At 40.0% G+C, this 11,730-nt stretch overlaps 1 protein-coding gene across 10 annotated transcripts in view; it reads right to left on the bottom strand.

Moving 5' to 3' along the window:
- Positions 1–9: 9 nt before the first annotated feature.
- fam13a (family with sequence similarity 13 member A) overlaps positions 10–11,730 on the bottom strand; it is a 51,113-nt gene continuing 39,392 nt past the window's right edge. For 3 of the 10 annotated variants that reach the window (XM_079895732.1, XM_079895729.1, XM_079895730.1), the window contains 12 exons: positions 11,391–11,493; positions 8,408–8,473; positions 6,810–7,026; positions 6,585–6,726; positions 6,285–6,366; positions 5,352–5,557; positions 5,174–5,257; positions 4,993–5,088; positions 2,927–3,010; positions 2,278–2,471; positions 1,428–1,529; positions 10–1,286 (listed from right to left, as the gene is read on the bottom strand). In XM_079895732.1, the coding sequence (XP_079751858.1) occupies positions 1,163–1,286; positions 1,428–1,529; positions 2,278–2,471; positions 2,927–3,010; positions 4,993–5,088; positions 5,174–5,257; positions 5,352–5,557; positions 6,285–6,366; positions 6,585–6,726; positions 6,810–7,026; positions 8,408–8,473; positions 11,391–11,493 (1,500 nt within the window). In that variant the 3' untranslated portion in view covers positions 10–1,162. The remainder of the gene's footprint in view (positions 1,287–1,427; positions 1,530–2,277; positions 2,472–2,926; positions 3,011–4,992; positions 5,089–5,173; positions 5,258–5,351; positions 5,558–6,284; positions 6,367–6,584; positions 6,727–6,809; positions 7,027–8,407; positions 8,474–11,390; positions 11,494–11,730) is intronic. The other 7 variants (XM_079895737.1, XM_079895736.1, XM_079895731.1 and 4 more) reach the window with 6 other exon arrangements.

The raw sequence follows: 11,730 nt of genomic DNA, 5'->3' as shown, positions 1-11,730 counted from the left end.
ACACCAGTATAGTCAGAAAAAATATTTTGGTTTTATATCATATGTACAAAATACAAATACAATCATGTACTAAAATGTACACACAGTATTCATCTTTATCCATCATTCTTGTCACGTTCGGTAAAAACAAAATCCACGCTACAATTTTCCAATCTGGAGAATAAGAGAAGGGGGTGACGTGCTCACTCGGTTTGTGTCTGCGTTCACCAGGCGCAAACGCTCAGTGAGGCCCCACAGGTTCGCTTTCTATTGCTCGCTAACAATAGAGATGTGTTTGAGGGGATCTGATCCACCCACATCACTGTTAAACAGTGAGTTTCATGTGATGACCAGTTCGACACTTATTTAGTATAAAAATATACACAAAAAATTAGCAATGAAAGCTGGTTTATAGTACCTTGGTTTGTGCGTTTCTACACCATTAAAGCATAGCGAGATATTTTATTCCTTTGTTTTTTTATTTTTTTTGGTTGTTTTTTGCACTTTTTTTTTCTTTCTTTTGTAAAGAAAATTTAGTCAATTCTAGCTTACTCAATGGTCTTAAAGATTACAGCTTTAAAGTTTGAGGGGAGGGAAATTAGATTAACGGTGAACAATGCAAACGCTGCATTTCCTCAGAAGCGTTAATATTCAAAATAAAGCCATTTGCATGAATTATGGCACCAGTAAATAACAAAATATACAGAGAGCCTTCCTTCCATTAATTGGTTACTTTCTTCAATTCATCAAATACTAAAAGTTCCTATAATGATAAACTCTCCTCATCTCTATATACATTTTAAGACGCAATATCTCAATGTTCTTCAAAGCTTGTGCCTGATTGTGAAAACACAGTTGTTTCTATATTATAGCGATATTAATATAGAAAAAAAAAACGATCTAAATATCAATACGAACACAAAATATAACAGAAACATTCTTCTGGGCTTCAAAGGGAATTGGGATCAGATTGTATTCTGAATCCACGGTCTCATAGCAGACGGCAAAATTCTCAGAAGTCCTTTCGCTGTACAGTGGAACAAGCGGCACTGTACATCTGCTATTGGTGAACCAGGCATGTCTCTGTGTCCTTCAAAGCCAAATGTGCCTGTAAAACATGTCTTTGTACCCACTGTATTGCAGTGGCTGGTCCTTGCTTGGCTAGTAGAGTAAGTCTTGAGCACTAAATGAACTTGGAGGAGTCTCTTTTACTGATGAGCACTTCCAACAGCCTTAGCTTGGCTTTAATATGCTTGTATTCATTGTATTCCCCCGCCAAGGGCGAGCGATCTTCCTTTTGCACGTTTCTATGGGAAAAGCACAAGTAGAACATTCAATAATACGATTTTTTTTTCCTCTGTAGAGACATAGATTCCATCATATGAATGTTTACAATTTTAAGAGCAAACATTTTACCTTTGTATTTGTATTGTGAAAGTTTTCTTTACCTGCCATTCTGTTTGAAGAACTCATCCTCAAATTCACGGAGGTTTTGGCGGATTCTTTTCTTTTCCTCGCGGGCTTCCTGGAGTTGCTCCACAAGTTCCTGCCTGTGTGTTTGGTTAAGAGGGAGTGGAAAGTTTTAACATTCATTCGACCCACTGAAGCGCCAATTCAACAATTAGCTTTTTTTAAATGTACAAATTACTTTTAGCCATTTGTATATATTTGGCCTTGGAGCTCCACAAAATCCATTATGAATACTAAGAAATGTAAAAGGTCTGTAAAGGCGCTTACACACTAGAGTTTACGTCAGAAAACACGCAAATTCATTGACGTCAATGGGGATGATGCATAGCAAGGATGTAGAGGAAAATCACTAGGCTCGCGCTACATCGCACAACCAGTAGTTTACAACATTTTAACTATGACGCATTGACCAATGACAACTTTTTCAGTTGTGATTTTGGAAATCTGCCTTATTTTATTTATTATACCTTTAGTTTACCAGGGCTGCATTTTCCAAAAGCATCATAAGTGCAAGTAGGCTGTAAAAACCATTGGCACTAATGGTCTCTACGATATACTTGGGTTTATGCAGTCCAGGGCTGTGTTTCCCAAAAGCATCATAAGCCTAGATATATTGTAGAACCATTGTCACTAATGGTCTCTACGATCATCTTAGCTCACAATGCTTGTGAGAAAAGCAGCCCTGGTTAGTCCCTTTCTTGTGAGAGAGAGACCTGGCCATTTGAGGTCTGGTACGACACTTTCCACATCTTCAAACACTCTGTCCAAGCATTATCTTGTGTGTCAGCGCCCTAAGATATACGTTTCTACTCTAAACCTAATACTCACATGGTAGCAGCATGCAAATTGGACAATCTCATATCCATGGTGTTCTTGGAGGGTGATAGTTCGTCAACAGGTGAGATGAAACCGTCTGTGTCCTCATCCAGCTGGTCGAGAAGTCCCAGCATGCTCAGCTCCGGCTTAACCGTGACCGTGAACTGTGTCCTGGTGTCGTCGTCATCCGAGCCATCCTCCTCCTCCTGGGAAAAGAGCAGATGGCGCTGGTGAGTTATCTCCGATGGTTTACACTACCATGACTGAGAAGCATCAAGCCTAACATTGATTTGGAAGGCGAATCTCAATGGGAATCATTTAAGAATCATTGTGCATCAAGCCTCTGTTGTGACAAGTGTTAGTACAAATGAAAAGCATCAGTGCTTTAACAGTGCAATCAATTATTTTCATTTTAGGTGGAGTATTTAGTGCACTGCCTTACATTTGAGTCACCAATTCAAGTTTTCACATCCCTGGTGCCAAAACCCAACAGGGATGTGATCAAACGGCTTTGGAATCAGCAGGAGTCGAATCTCACAGCACTCCCAAGTATGTGCCCATGCAAGTTACTGATTCATGATTAGGTTAATGAGGAAACTAGTGGGGGGAAGGAGGTGGGTCAGCCGAATCACTGGTTGATTGAGCAGTCACAGCTCTTCACCTTTGTGTCGCTGAAGAACAGGGCTGGTACACCCTCGATAATGGGCTGCAGCAGGGGGCCTCTGCGCTTGCTGGAAGGCGAGCCCTGTGGTGGGTGTTAATAGTGACATTACAACCCGGTAAACTACCTTCACAAAAGCCCACTTCAGGGCAGGTCTCACTCCACTAATGGACTAGAAGATTCACATTAAATAAACCTTGACATCTGAAGGTGGCACTTCCAAGTAATTGTTTTAGGGCATATGAAGCATATTCACCCAATTGGGAACCCACGCTTTAACTGATGCTAAGAGAAAATGTAACTAGAGAACCATATCATTGACTAAAAAAAAAAAAAATGGAGAAGCTAAAGCTAAAAGACAATTCAAATGTGCACACAAGTTTAAACAATGTATAATCAGGCTTTAGAGTATTATATAATGGTAACATCCATTTTGTGTTACATGAGCCAGATGTTTTCAGAACATACCAATATAATGTTTTGTTGTTGTATTTCACATGCATATCATTCTATATTAAGTGGGGGAAAACACTTCCTGTGGTGTGGGAATATGCCCAGGGTTGCTGCTTAATGTTTTAAGAGTATGTATGCAAGAGAATTGGGAATTATAAGGAATACTGTTGCAAATATCCAGCTCCAGGATATGAACTCAGTGAGCTACTCTTGAGCTCTTGCTAAAGACGGGCTTACAGGCGCTAAAAAGCCCCGGCACTGCCATTGCATCAATACAAAATCTAAATGCTTATATTGTGCTACTGCTAATTTTCTCTACTAATACCATGGAGACTTATCCATACGGTTTAGTTCATGAATCAAGTAGTAATAGCAGCTAGCTAGCCTTTAATACAACCATAGTAGCTTATGCATATCTGCTAGCGTGGCTCAGATAAGTATTAGCTTTATTCCCAAACCTAACCTTGCTGCCAACTGCCTACATGGTCAGTAACCGAACTCTAATGACCCTCACAAGTGGCTGATTTGGAACAGTCTACATAGGCAGCAACTTTGCACAGCTCAAATATGGCGCCCAATGTGGGGCACTCGACTCGTAATGGTTTCAATACAGTACAGTATACAGAAAAATTAGGTAAAATCACCAATTTATTTTTATTACTATGTTTTACTACTGAATCAAATTTCTCTTGCTTAGTTAGCCATCTTGCTTCATGGCATCTGAGGCCCTGTTTACACCTGGTATTAAGATGCGTTTTGGTGATCGGATCCGATGGAGACACATTCTCGTTTTCACCTGGTGTTTTGTCCACCTTCGACCACTTCTGTCCTGATTTCTTCATGGTGAGGGTCTATGGGTGGGTAAATGTATGTGTTTTTTCAGATCTTTCGATCTAATGGACAAAATAAGCTTGCGCTGTTTACATAAAAACGCTCCCGGAGACGACGGAAAAACACACGGAGAGCAGGAGCTTTCGTTTCTGCTCTGAACGCTGTGAGTGTGCGTTAGAAATCAGGAATGGAGAGAGAACATTGTGCTTGGTACGTTTTTCGTCTTCGAACTACGAAACTTGGGTCTCCAGCCGTCAGTCTAAATCCCGTCTGGCAAGCGCGCTTCTCATAAGGTTTCCACATTAGGTCAGTAGATGGAGAGTAGGCGGTCTTTTGTGGCTGTATGAACACATTCAACCAGATGAGCGTCTACACTACGAAAGTAATCCGGTCGAATGTGTTTTCAACTCCCTCTGGAAGTGGTCGAAAGTGGACAAGCTTAAAACGTTTTAGACCCCATTTACACCTGCATTTAGCGTCTTCCACTTGTTATCCGATCGACCAAAACGCATCTTAATACCAGGTGTAAACAAGGCCTGTGAAGGAGAAAGTAAACTTGGCCTTAGTGAGGTATCTTAGGAGGCAGAATAATGAAGTTGCAACAGCCAGGATTGTAAGCTAAACTCTGAAGGATAGTGGCCCTCCAGGAGCAGGATTGGACACTCTTGCTGTACATGAACTCCCAAGATGAGAGAATTCTCCAGTGAAAGGAGAAACAGAGTTGAGACAGAAGCATGCAATGGTGAGGGAAAAGTGAAAAATGGTGGAAAAACAGAACTTACAATGACTGGAATGGAGGAAGCTCTACAGAGGATTTGCTTGACGAGTCGGTACCGGTCGTATAGAGGCTTCATGACCTGCCTCTCATTCTTGGTGATCTAGAATGAGTGACAAAAACACAGACATTAAAACCAACCTCAGCCAATGTAAAAATGTTCTGAAGGTTAAGAACTGCACACTCACTGGTCTCCCATGGATGTTCTCATAATATAGAAGAGCTTTCTGAAGGGCCACTTTTTCTGCTCCAATCTGTTCACGGGTCATGTCCTAATGAAGAACCGAGAATGACATTTTAAAGATGCATGCATTTGTTTATAAAAAAAAGGGCAAAAGCAGAAAGAAAACCCTTAAAAAAACGCACCTTAATGTCTTCAGGTCGGCCAGCCTCATTGCGTTTCTCCTGCAGTTTGTTCATGACTGCATCCAGTGTGCTTTCCACAGGGGGTTTGGGGGCTTTGGTCTCAGGAGCTTTCTTCTCCAGCTGAGACCCAAAGCTCCTGGGAAGCGTGTTGCTACGCTGGCGGGGGATGGGCGTCAAATCCTCTTCTGACTTTAGCAACTTGTGATCTGTGATGTAGAGCCAGAACATGGAGCCACTTGTTTATAAGAACTTTGCAAGCCATGAGCAGAGCAGAGCAGATTAGATCAGATGTTGTTTTCCTGGTAGGCCCAACCCACAAAGGTTAGTGAGAAAATACACCCGAAACAATTTGCTTGAACAAAACATCATGAAGGTTGGATTATCATGGCTTACATTAGAGCTGCACGATTCTGGATAAATTGAGAATCACGTTTTTGTTTTTTTCAAACATCACAATTCTCCCACGATTCTGAACAGACAACTAAACAAAATAACATTTCATTTACTAGAGGTTCTAACAAAATGTTAATTGCTGCAGTTTATTTCAAATGTTTAATCTGAGTGATTGTTTTTTGTTAAATAAATTGAATAATTCAATGACTCACTCATAAATACTTCACTTGTCTTAAAAAAGTGATCTGATCTATTTTGATTGCTGCCGTAGACATTGTTTATATCCGAACTATAAACTTTTATCTGGTACTTCTGTGATAGAATATTTGTAACACAGAAATAATGATACTGTGTGGTTGAAAATACTCTCTGGGTCAGCAGCAGCAGCAGCAATGCAGATTTGAATGTTTCGCTGTGATTTTGTCTAAGGTTTAATAGGCAAATCGTTGCAATTAGGAATAAAATTGCTAGAGATTGCGATCTTTTAACGATTAGTCATGCAGCTCTAGCTTACATGATACAAACCACTTTCATTCATACCTTTTAAGTCTTTGCGCATCTTGGCCAGTTCATTCATCCAGCGCAGAACCTCTGGGTTGGCAGCTTTGTCGCCATGTGAAGGCTGTAGAGAAAATACTAGACTCAACATTTGTAGCAAATAGAGCTAAATACATTTTGCACCGGTTATTGTCATCATGAAAATGGCACATTGACAATGTTTTCCAGAATAGACTGCTTCATTGATTAGAATGGGATCGATTTATCAGTGAAGACATCGTAGGATTTTTAGTTGTCGCAACTTTTAAAAGGGACTCATCCAATCAGATCTCTTTCGCTCACCCTGTATTTGCGCTCATCCTCGAACTTCTCCTCAAACCTCCGGATCTTCTTCTTGAGTACGTGGATCCGCTTTGAAAGCTGAGCGGAGGTCAACTCTTCCCGGTCATCGTCGCAGGAGCCTAACGACGAACTTCTTCGCCTACTAAATGGAGAACAGCATTCATTTCACCCTCCGAAAAACATAGGATTTCCTCTTTCAGACCATACAAGGGTTTGTTTGTTTACCTGACAAAGGAGTGGGCGTTAGGCGGTGATGGAGGAACCTCTGTGTCGTCCAGATACTGCCGACCGTCTCCATAAGCGTAGAACCGTGGCGAGACCATTGGGTCGCTGTCCTCCTCCAAGAGCTGGCGAATCGGCTTGCCACCGGCATGGGGAGACAGGCGAGCTTCCTCGCGGTCCATACTCTCCCTTTGCCACGACGAGTAGGCTGGCACTGGTTCTGTCAACACACAAGCGTTAAAATTGAGGGAAATGACAAAACAGCGTGGCTAGATTTCACAAGTCACTTAGTAAATAGCAAGCCAAACAGGGAACAAGTGTTAGATTTTGTCTTTGTTGATATACAGTCAGGGCCAAACAACAGTTTGAGTACATATTAAATTTTAACTAGGCTGATATTCTATTGACCTTGTTGCTATTTCGGGCATCCTGGGGACAATATTGTTAGTCAAACCCACTAGAATGTGAGCTAATCAGCTCAGCAGACAGTTGTTTTTATCTTTGAGAAAGATAAGTACACTATCACCTTTGTTAAATACACAATACACGTGTGCTTTTTCATTGCAGACTATTAAATGCAATCGTGACAAAGTGTTTTGAAGAGTATCACGCACTACAGATTATTAATCAAACACTGTGAGCACATGCTGTGATATCGGAATGTTTTGTTTATTTACTATGCAGATGCCGGGATCATAAAGTAAGGTCAGAAGAGCAATTTAACAATGCAGCAAGAAGAATGTGGCGATAAACGCTGACTGCGATGTGACCTGTGCAACTCGCAAGCATGATGAATCAAACTTGATCTTATCTGCAGTTATAAAGTTGATATCAACATATTTACAGTGCTGAAGTAAAGGTAAAGCCCCTTGCACAAGGCAACGTTCATTAGGAAAAACAAAACAATGTGTTTTGTGTCCATGTTTGGGACTGTAACTTTATTTAATAGATGTACCAACTAAACTTAAGAACATTAAAATGCACATCAATAGTTTATGGGACCATGTGTTGTGGGTGATTGCTTAGGTGTTGCTATGTGGTTTTAAAAGAGTGTTTTTCATGCAGTTGCTAATCGTTATCAATGTTTAACATTCACAATATTAGCAGTAATAGCAGTGCCTATAGCAGGGATGCTATTGCATCATTTCAATACATGCACACACACTCATACACACGAACAAACAGCTCAACATGCTTTTCGAAATGCTGTGCAACCAATCTGGTACAGCTTAAATTCCTACAGGTTCTTTGCACTTTTTTGTGTCATGCGCTTACAAGTCATGCTTGAGGAGCTAATGGGTCAGGTGGATCTCTCCCTCATGGCAGCGCATTTGGAGCCATTTTGTTGAGCCGGCATAATACATCAAAGCATGTGCTACAAGATGGCCTTTCACTGAAAGGCTCACAAAGTCTCAGTAGGCTATTGCGGACATAAATAAAGCCACATATTATTGTGCCTGTCCTCAAAGGCTGCAGTATGTTAGATGCTAGGTAGCTACATGCCAGTTTAATGGGATTTCCATGCAGCTTTTAAAGGTCACTGGTGAGAGATGGGGCTCAGGGATATCAAGTTGTTAACAAAAGCAGATCTCAGCCCTTACCCTCATTGTGACTTGATTTTAAAAGGCTTTTGAAATCAAGGAAAGAAGCACTAAAGAAATGAGAATCTGAAAGACAAAAGGGAAGAAAGGTAACCACTGACGCAACTCTTATAACGACCCAAGGAAATGATGAGACAGGCAGAAAAGAACATCACAGCTGACAAACATTTGGGCAAACCGCTGCCTCTCGGCACTGCAGTGGGTCACCGCAATGTGCTTTTGGCACCGGCTGCAGTGGGACAAAGGTCTGGCAGCTCAATGTTACATACAGTCCTGAACACTCATTTGACCACTCCCATGAGCTGGAGCAACAGCTTGTTTTTAGTGCCACTGTATATTTACAGTCACGTGAACTCGATTCCAGCAACCATATGCTTCCAAAGATGTTAACAAAACACTTTTAGCTTGTATAATCAATCTGCGGTTTTGTTCCGCTTAGCATAATTGCTCCAATTTGTAGAATATTACCATGTATGCACAACAAAATGCACAAAGCATTACCGGTACATTTGTTTTGTTACATTTGAACAAACTTATTTTTCATCATGTTATCAGTGCTCAAGTTGTTCCACTCATCATAACAAACTAGGTAAAAAGCACTACGAACTACTCAAAATATTAGTTCATTTCAAAATAATTTTTGTTCTAAAAGAATCATGTTATCCGTGGCATAACTAACTAAATTGTCATGCATAAATAGGTAATAATGCACAACCGGACATTGACTACCCAAAAAAACAAGTGAATTTATTTATTTGAATTTGACAATAAATCTTGTCCCAAAACTATTATCATGTTGTGTGTGATTAAGTTGTTCTGCTCAGCACAACAAACATGATTGTAAGGATTTGTATTTTGATTTTATAGCTCTTTTCAATAAAAAATATTCAGAAATCTTTTTCATGTTTTTTTCTAAATTTAGTTGCTCCATTTAGCATAAACAGCTAGGATTTAACTATGCACCCCAAAAATAGTGAGAATATTTGTTTATTTACAATAAAACTGTCCCAAAAAGAATCTTTTTCATTATGTTTTCTGCAATTTTAGTGGTAAAATGAATTGCAAGGATCTGTGTATAAGATGTCAAATGCCAAATGAAATTGATTTGAAATTGAATGATTTAATTGAATTCCAAATTCTATTTATTTACTAGCAATAACGCTTTTCACAACACAGAAATGTTTTCGAAGGTTTTCTGTTTTTTGGTAGTTTTAAAATATGTCCAAACAAAAGGCAGCATATGGAGGAAATATCTCATGTTGCACTCCCAGGAATGTCTCTACCTTGCAAAACCACAGGGTGTTTTTTTTTTTTTGGACCATTTTAGTCAACCGAGACGTGTCATTATGTAAGCAGCCGTTTGAAGCTCTCACTAGAGGGTGCCACAGAACAAGTACATTATACAGTATAGAGATCCTGCCAAGGCTGTGACCACAATATTAAGCGCTTTATTAAAGTAAAGGGTAACTGTGAATCAACATGGCAAACCTGTCAGCAGGGCAGCTCCATATATATGCACTTCACTGCCTAGGGCGCATCTGTGCCAGGCCTCGAGTGGAGACATCTAGAAATCCTACGCTACAATATTTCCAAGGTCAATGCGAAAAGGGGTGTGTTTGCGCATGTTTGTACAAGTCTACAACTGGCACGTGCAGCACGAACGGGAGAAGAAACAGGAAGAGAGACTGTTGTGAATAGCCATGACAAGTTTAAAAGGCTGAGACGTGACGTGCACATAGCAACGGCTCTCAGACTCCGGGATTTAAACCTCCTCCTGTTTCACTCCTCAGTTGCTATGACTATACGGTCCTCCACTTGTAGAGCCGAACGTCTGCTTGTTGCTAGGCTCGCCCTCCTACACCACAAACAAATTTAAACACTGAAGATGACAAATGCGTAAACTTGACTGAAACGCAGCAGCTGTGAAAATGCACCGAACCACCGTGGCTGATGAAACTCATTTTAGTGTGATGCATCTGATCAGTGAAGTTCATTTTGATTTCATAGACTGCTTGTATAAAACATGGCCTAATACAAAGTAAAATCTTATTGTGAAAAAAAATAAAACAAAAAAGTGCAATAATCTATCTATCCATCTTTCTATCTTTCTATCTTTCTATCTATCTATCTATCTATCTATCTATCTATCTATCTATCTATCAAAGATTTAATGAATAAAAAAGTACTATATGTTCATATTTATAAATCAATCTATACATTAAAATTAACTAAAAAATACTAATACATACATTAAATATAAATATTAAATATATAGTATTTATATAGTCTATAATCTAGATTTATAAATTAATCTATACATTAAAATTATATGTAAAAAATAAAAACAAAAGAATATCTAATTTTATCTCAAATAATATGAGTAAACAAGAGAGTGCTATAATCCATATTCATTAATACATGTTAAAATTAAATAATAAATTAAATAAAAACCTTTATAATTCAAACATATATATATTTTATCTGAACAAATATGATATATTAACAAAGAAGCACAAATATGCAATCAACAGCCTTTCGACTGTTTACAAACAGAGAATTATGGCCAAAGGGGAAGTGTGGGGAGAGAAAAAAAAACCATGCAACTGCAAGAACCGCAGCCGAATCCAGTGCAAACGCAATAAATCCCAGAGGCATCCGAGTCAAAATTCTCAAGGGACATCGCAGGGCTTTGAAGTAGCTGTAGCTACAATCTCAGTATTTGCAACAACAATGCACAAAAAAAGCATAGCTAGCACCCTGTTGCAATGCAAAACAAGCCTCTCTAGACTAAACGCAACAGTATGCATGAGGAGGAAAACAGATTGCAGACTACTTGTAATCTTCTTCCTCTATTAAGTGACTTAATAATACTCACTGCATGAGGACACAATGTGGGCAAGGCAGACTTGCAGCTGCCGCCCATGTGCAGAGAGAGAGACAGCAACAAAGTGAGACGCACAAATAAAAATAAAAAAACACTGACCTGCCCAGTTGCTGTCGTCTGTCAGAGTAGAAAGGTCCAGTCGAGGGACATCATCGCACGGCTCTGTGCCACTAAGAGCCTCCAGGATCTTCATGGCAGGCGTCTAGCAGAGAAAAGAGCGAGGGATAAACACCAACTACAGCAGAGTGGGGGTAGTGCGCTTCTTAAGTTGAGCAATACCCTGCCTGCGTCTGCCCTCGTCTACTTACAGGCTGGGAGGAGGCAGGGGGCGGCACTGCAGGACAAACCCCTGCCTGCTGATTGGCTGTCTGCCCTGCTCAAACCCCACCCATGTTGCTTGCAGGGTAGGTGTGGCCAATTTTATGTTCTTTTCTATCCC

Source organism: Squalius cephalus, assembly GCF_949319135.1.
Source record: "Squalius cephalus genome assembly, chromosome: 2".
NCBI classification, from domain to species: Eukaryota; Metazoa; Chordata; class Actinopteri; order Cypriniformes; family Leuciscidae; genus Squalius; species Squalius cephalus.
This window is presented reverse-complemented; position numbering and strand designations above follow the sequence as displayed.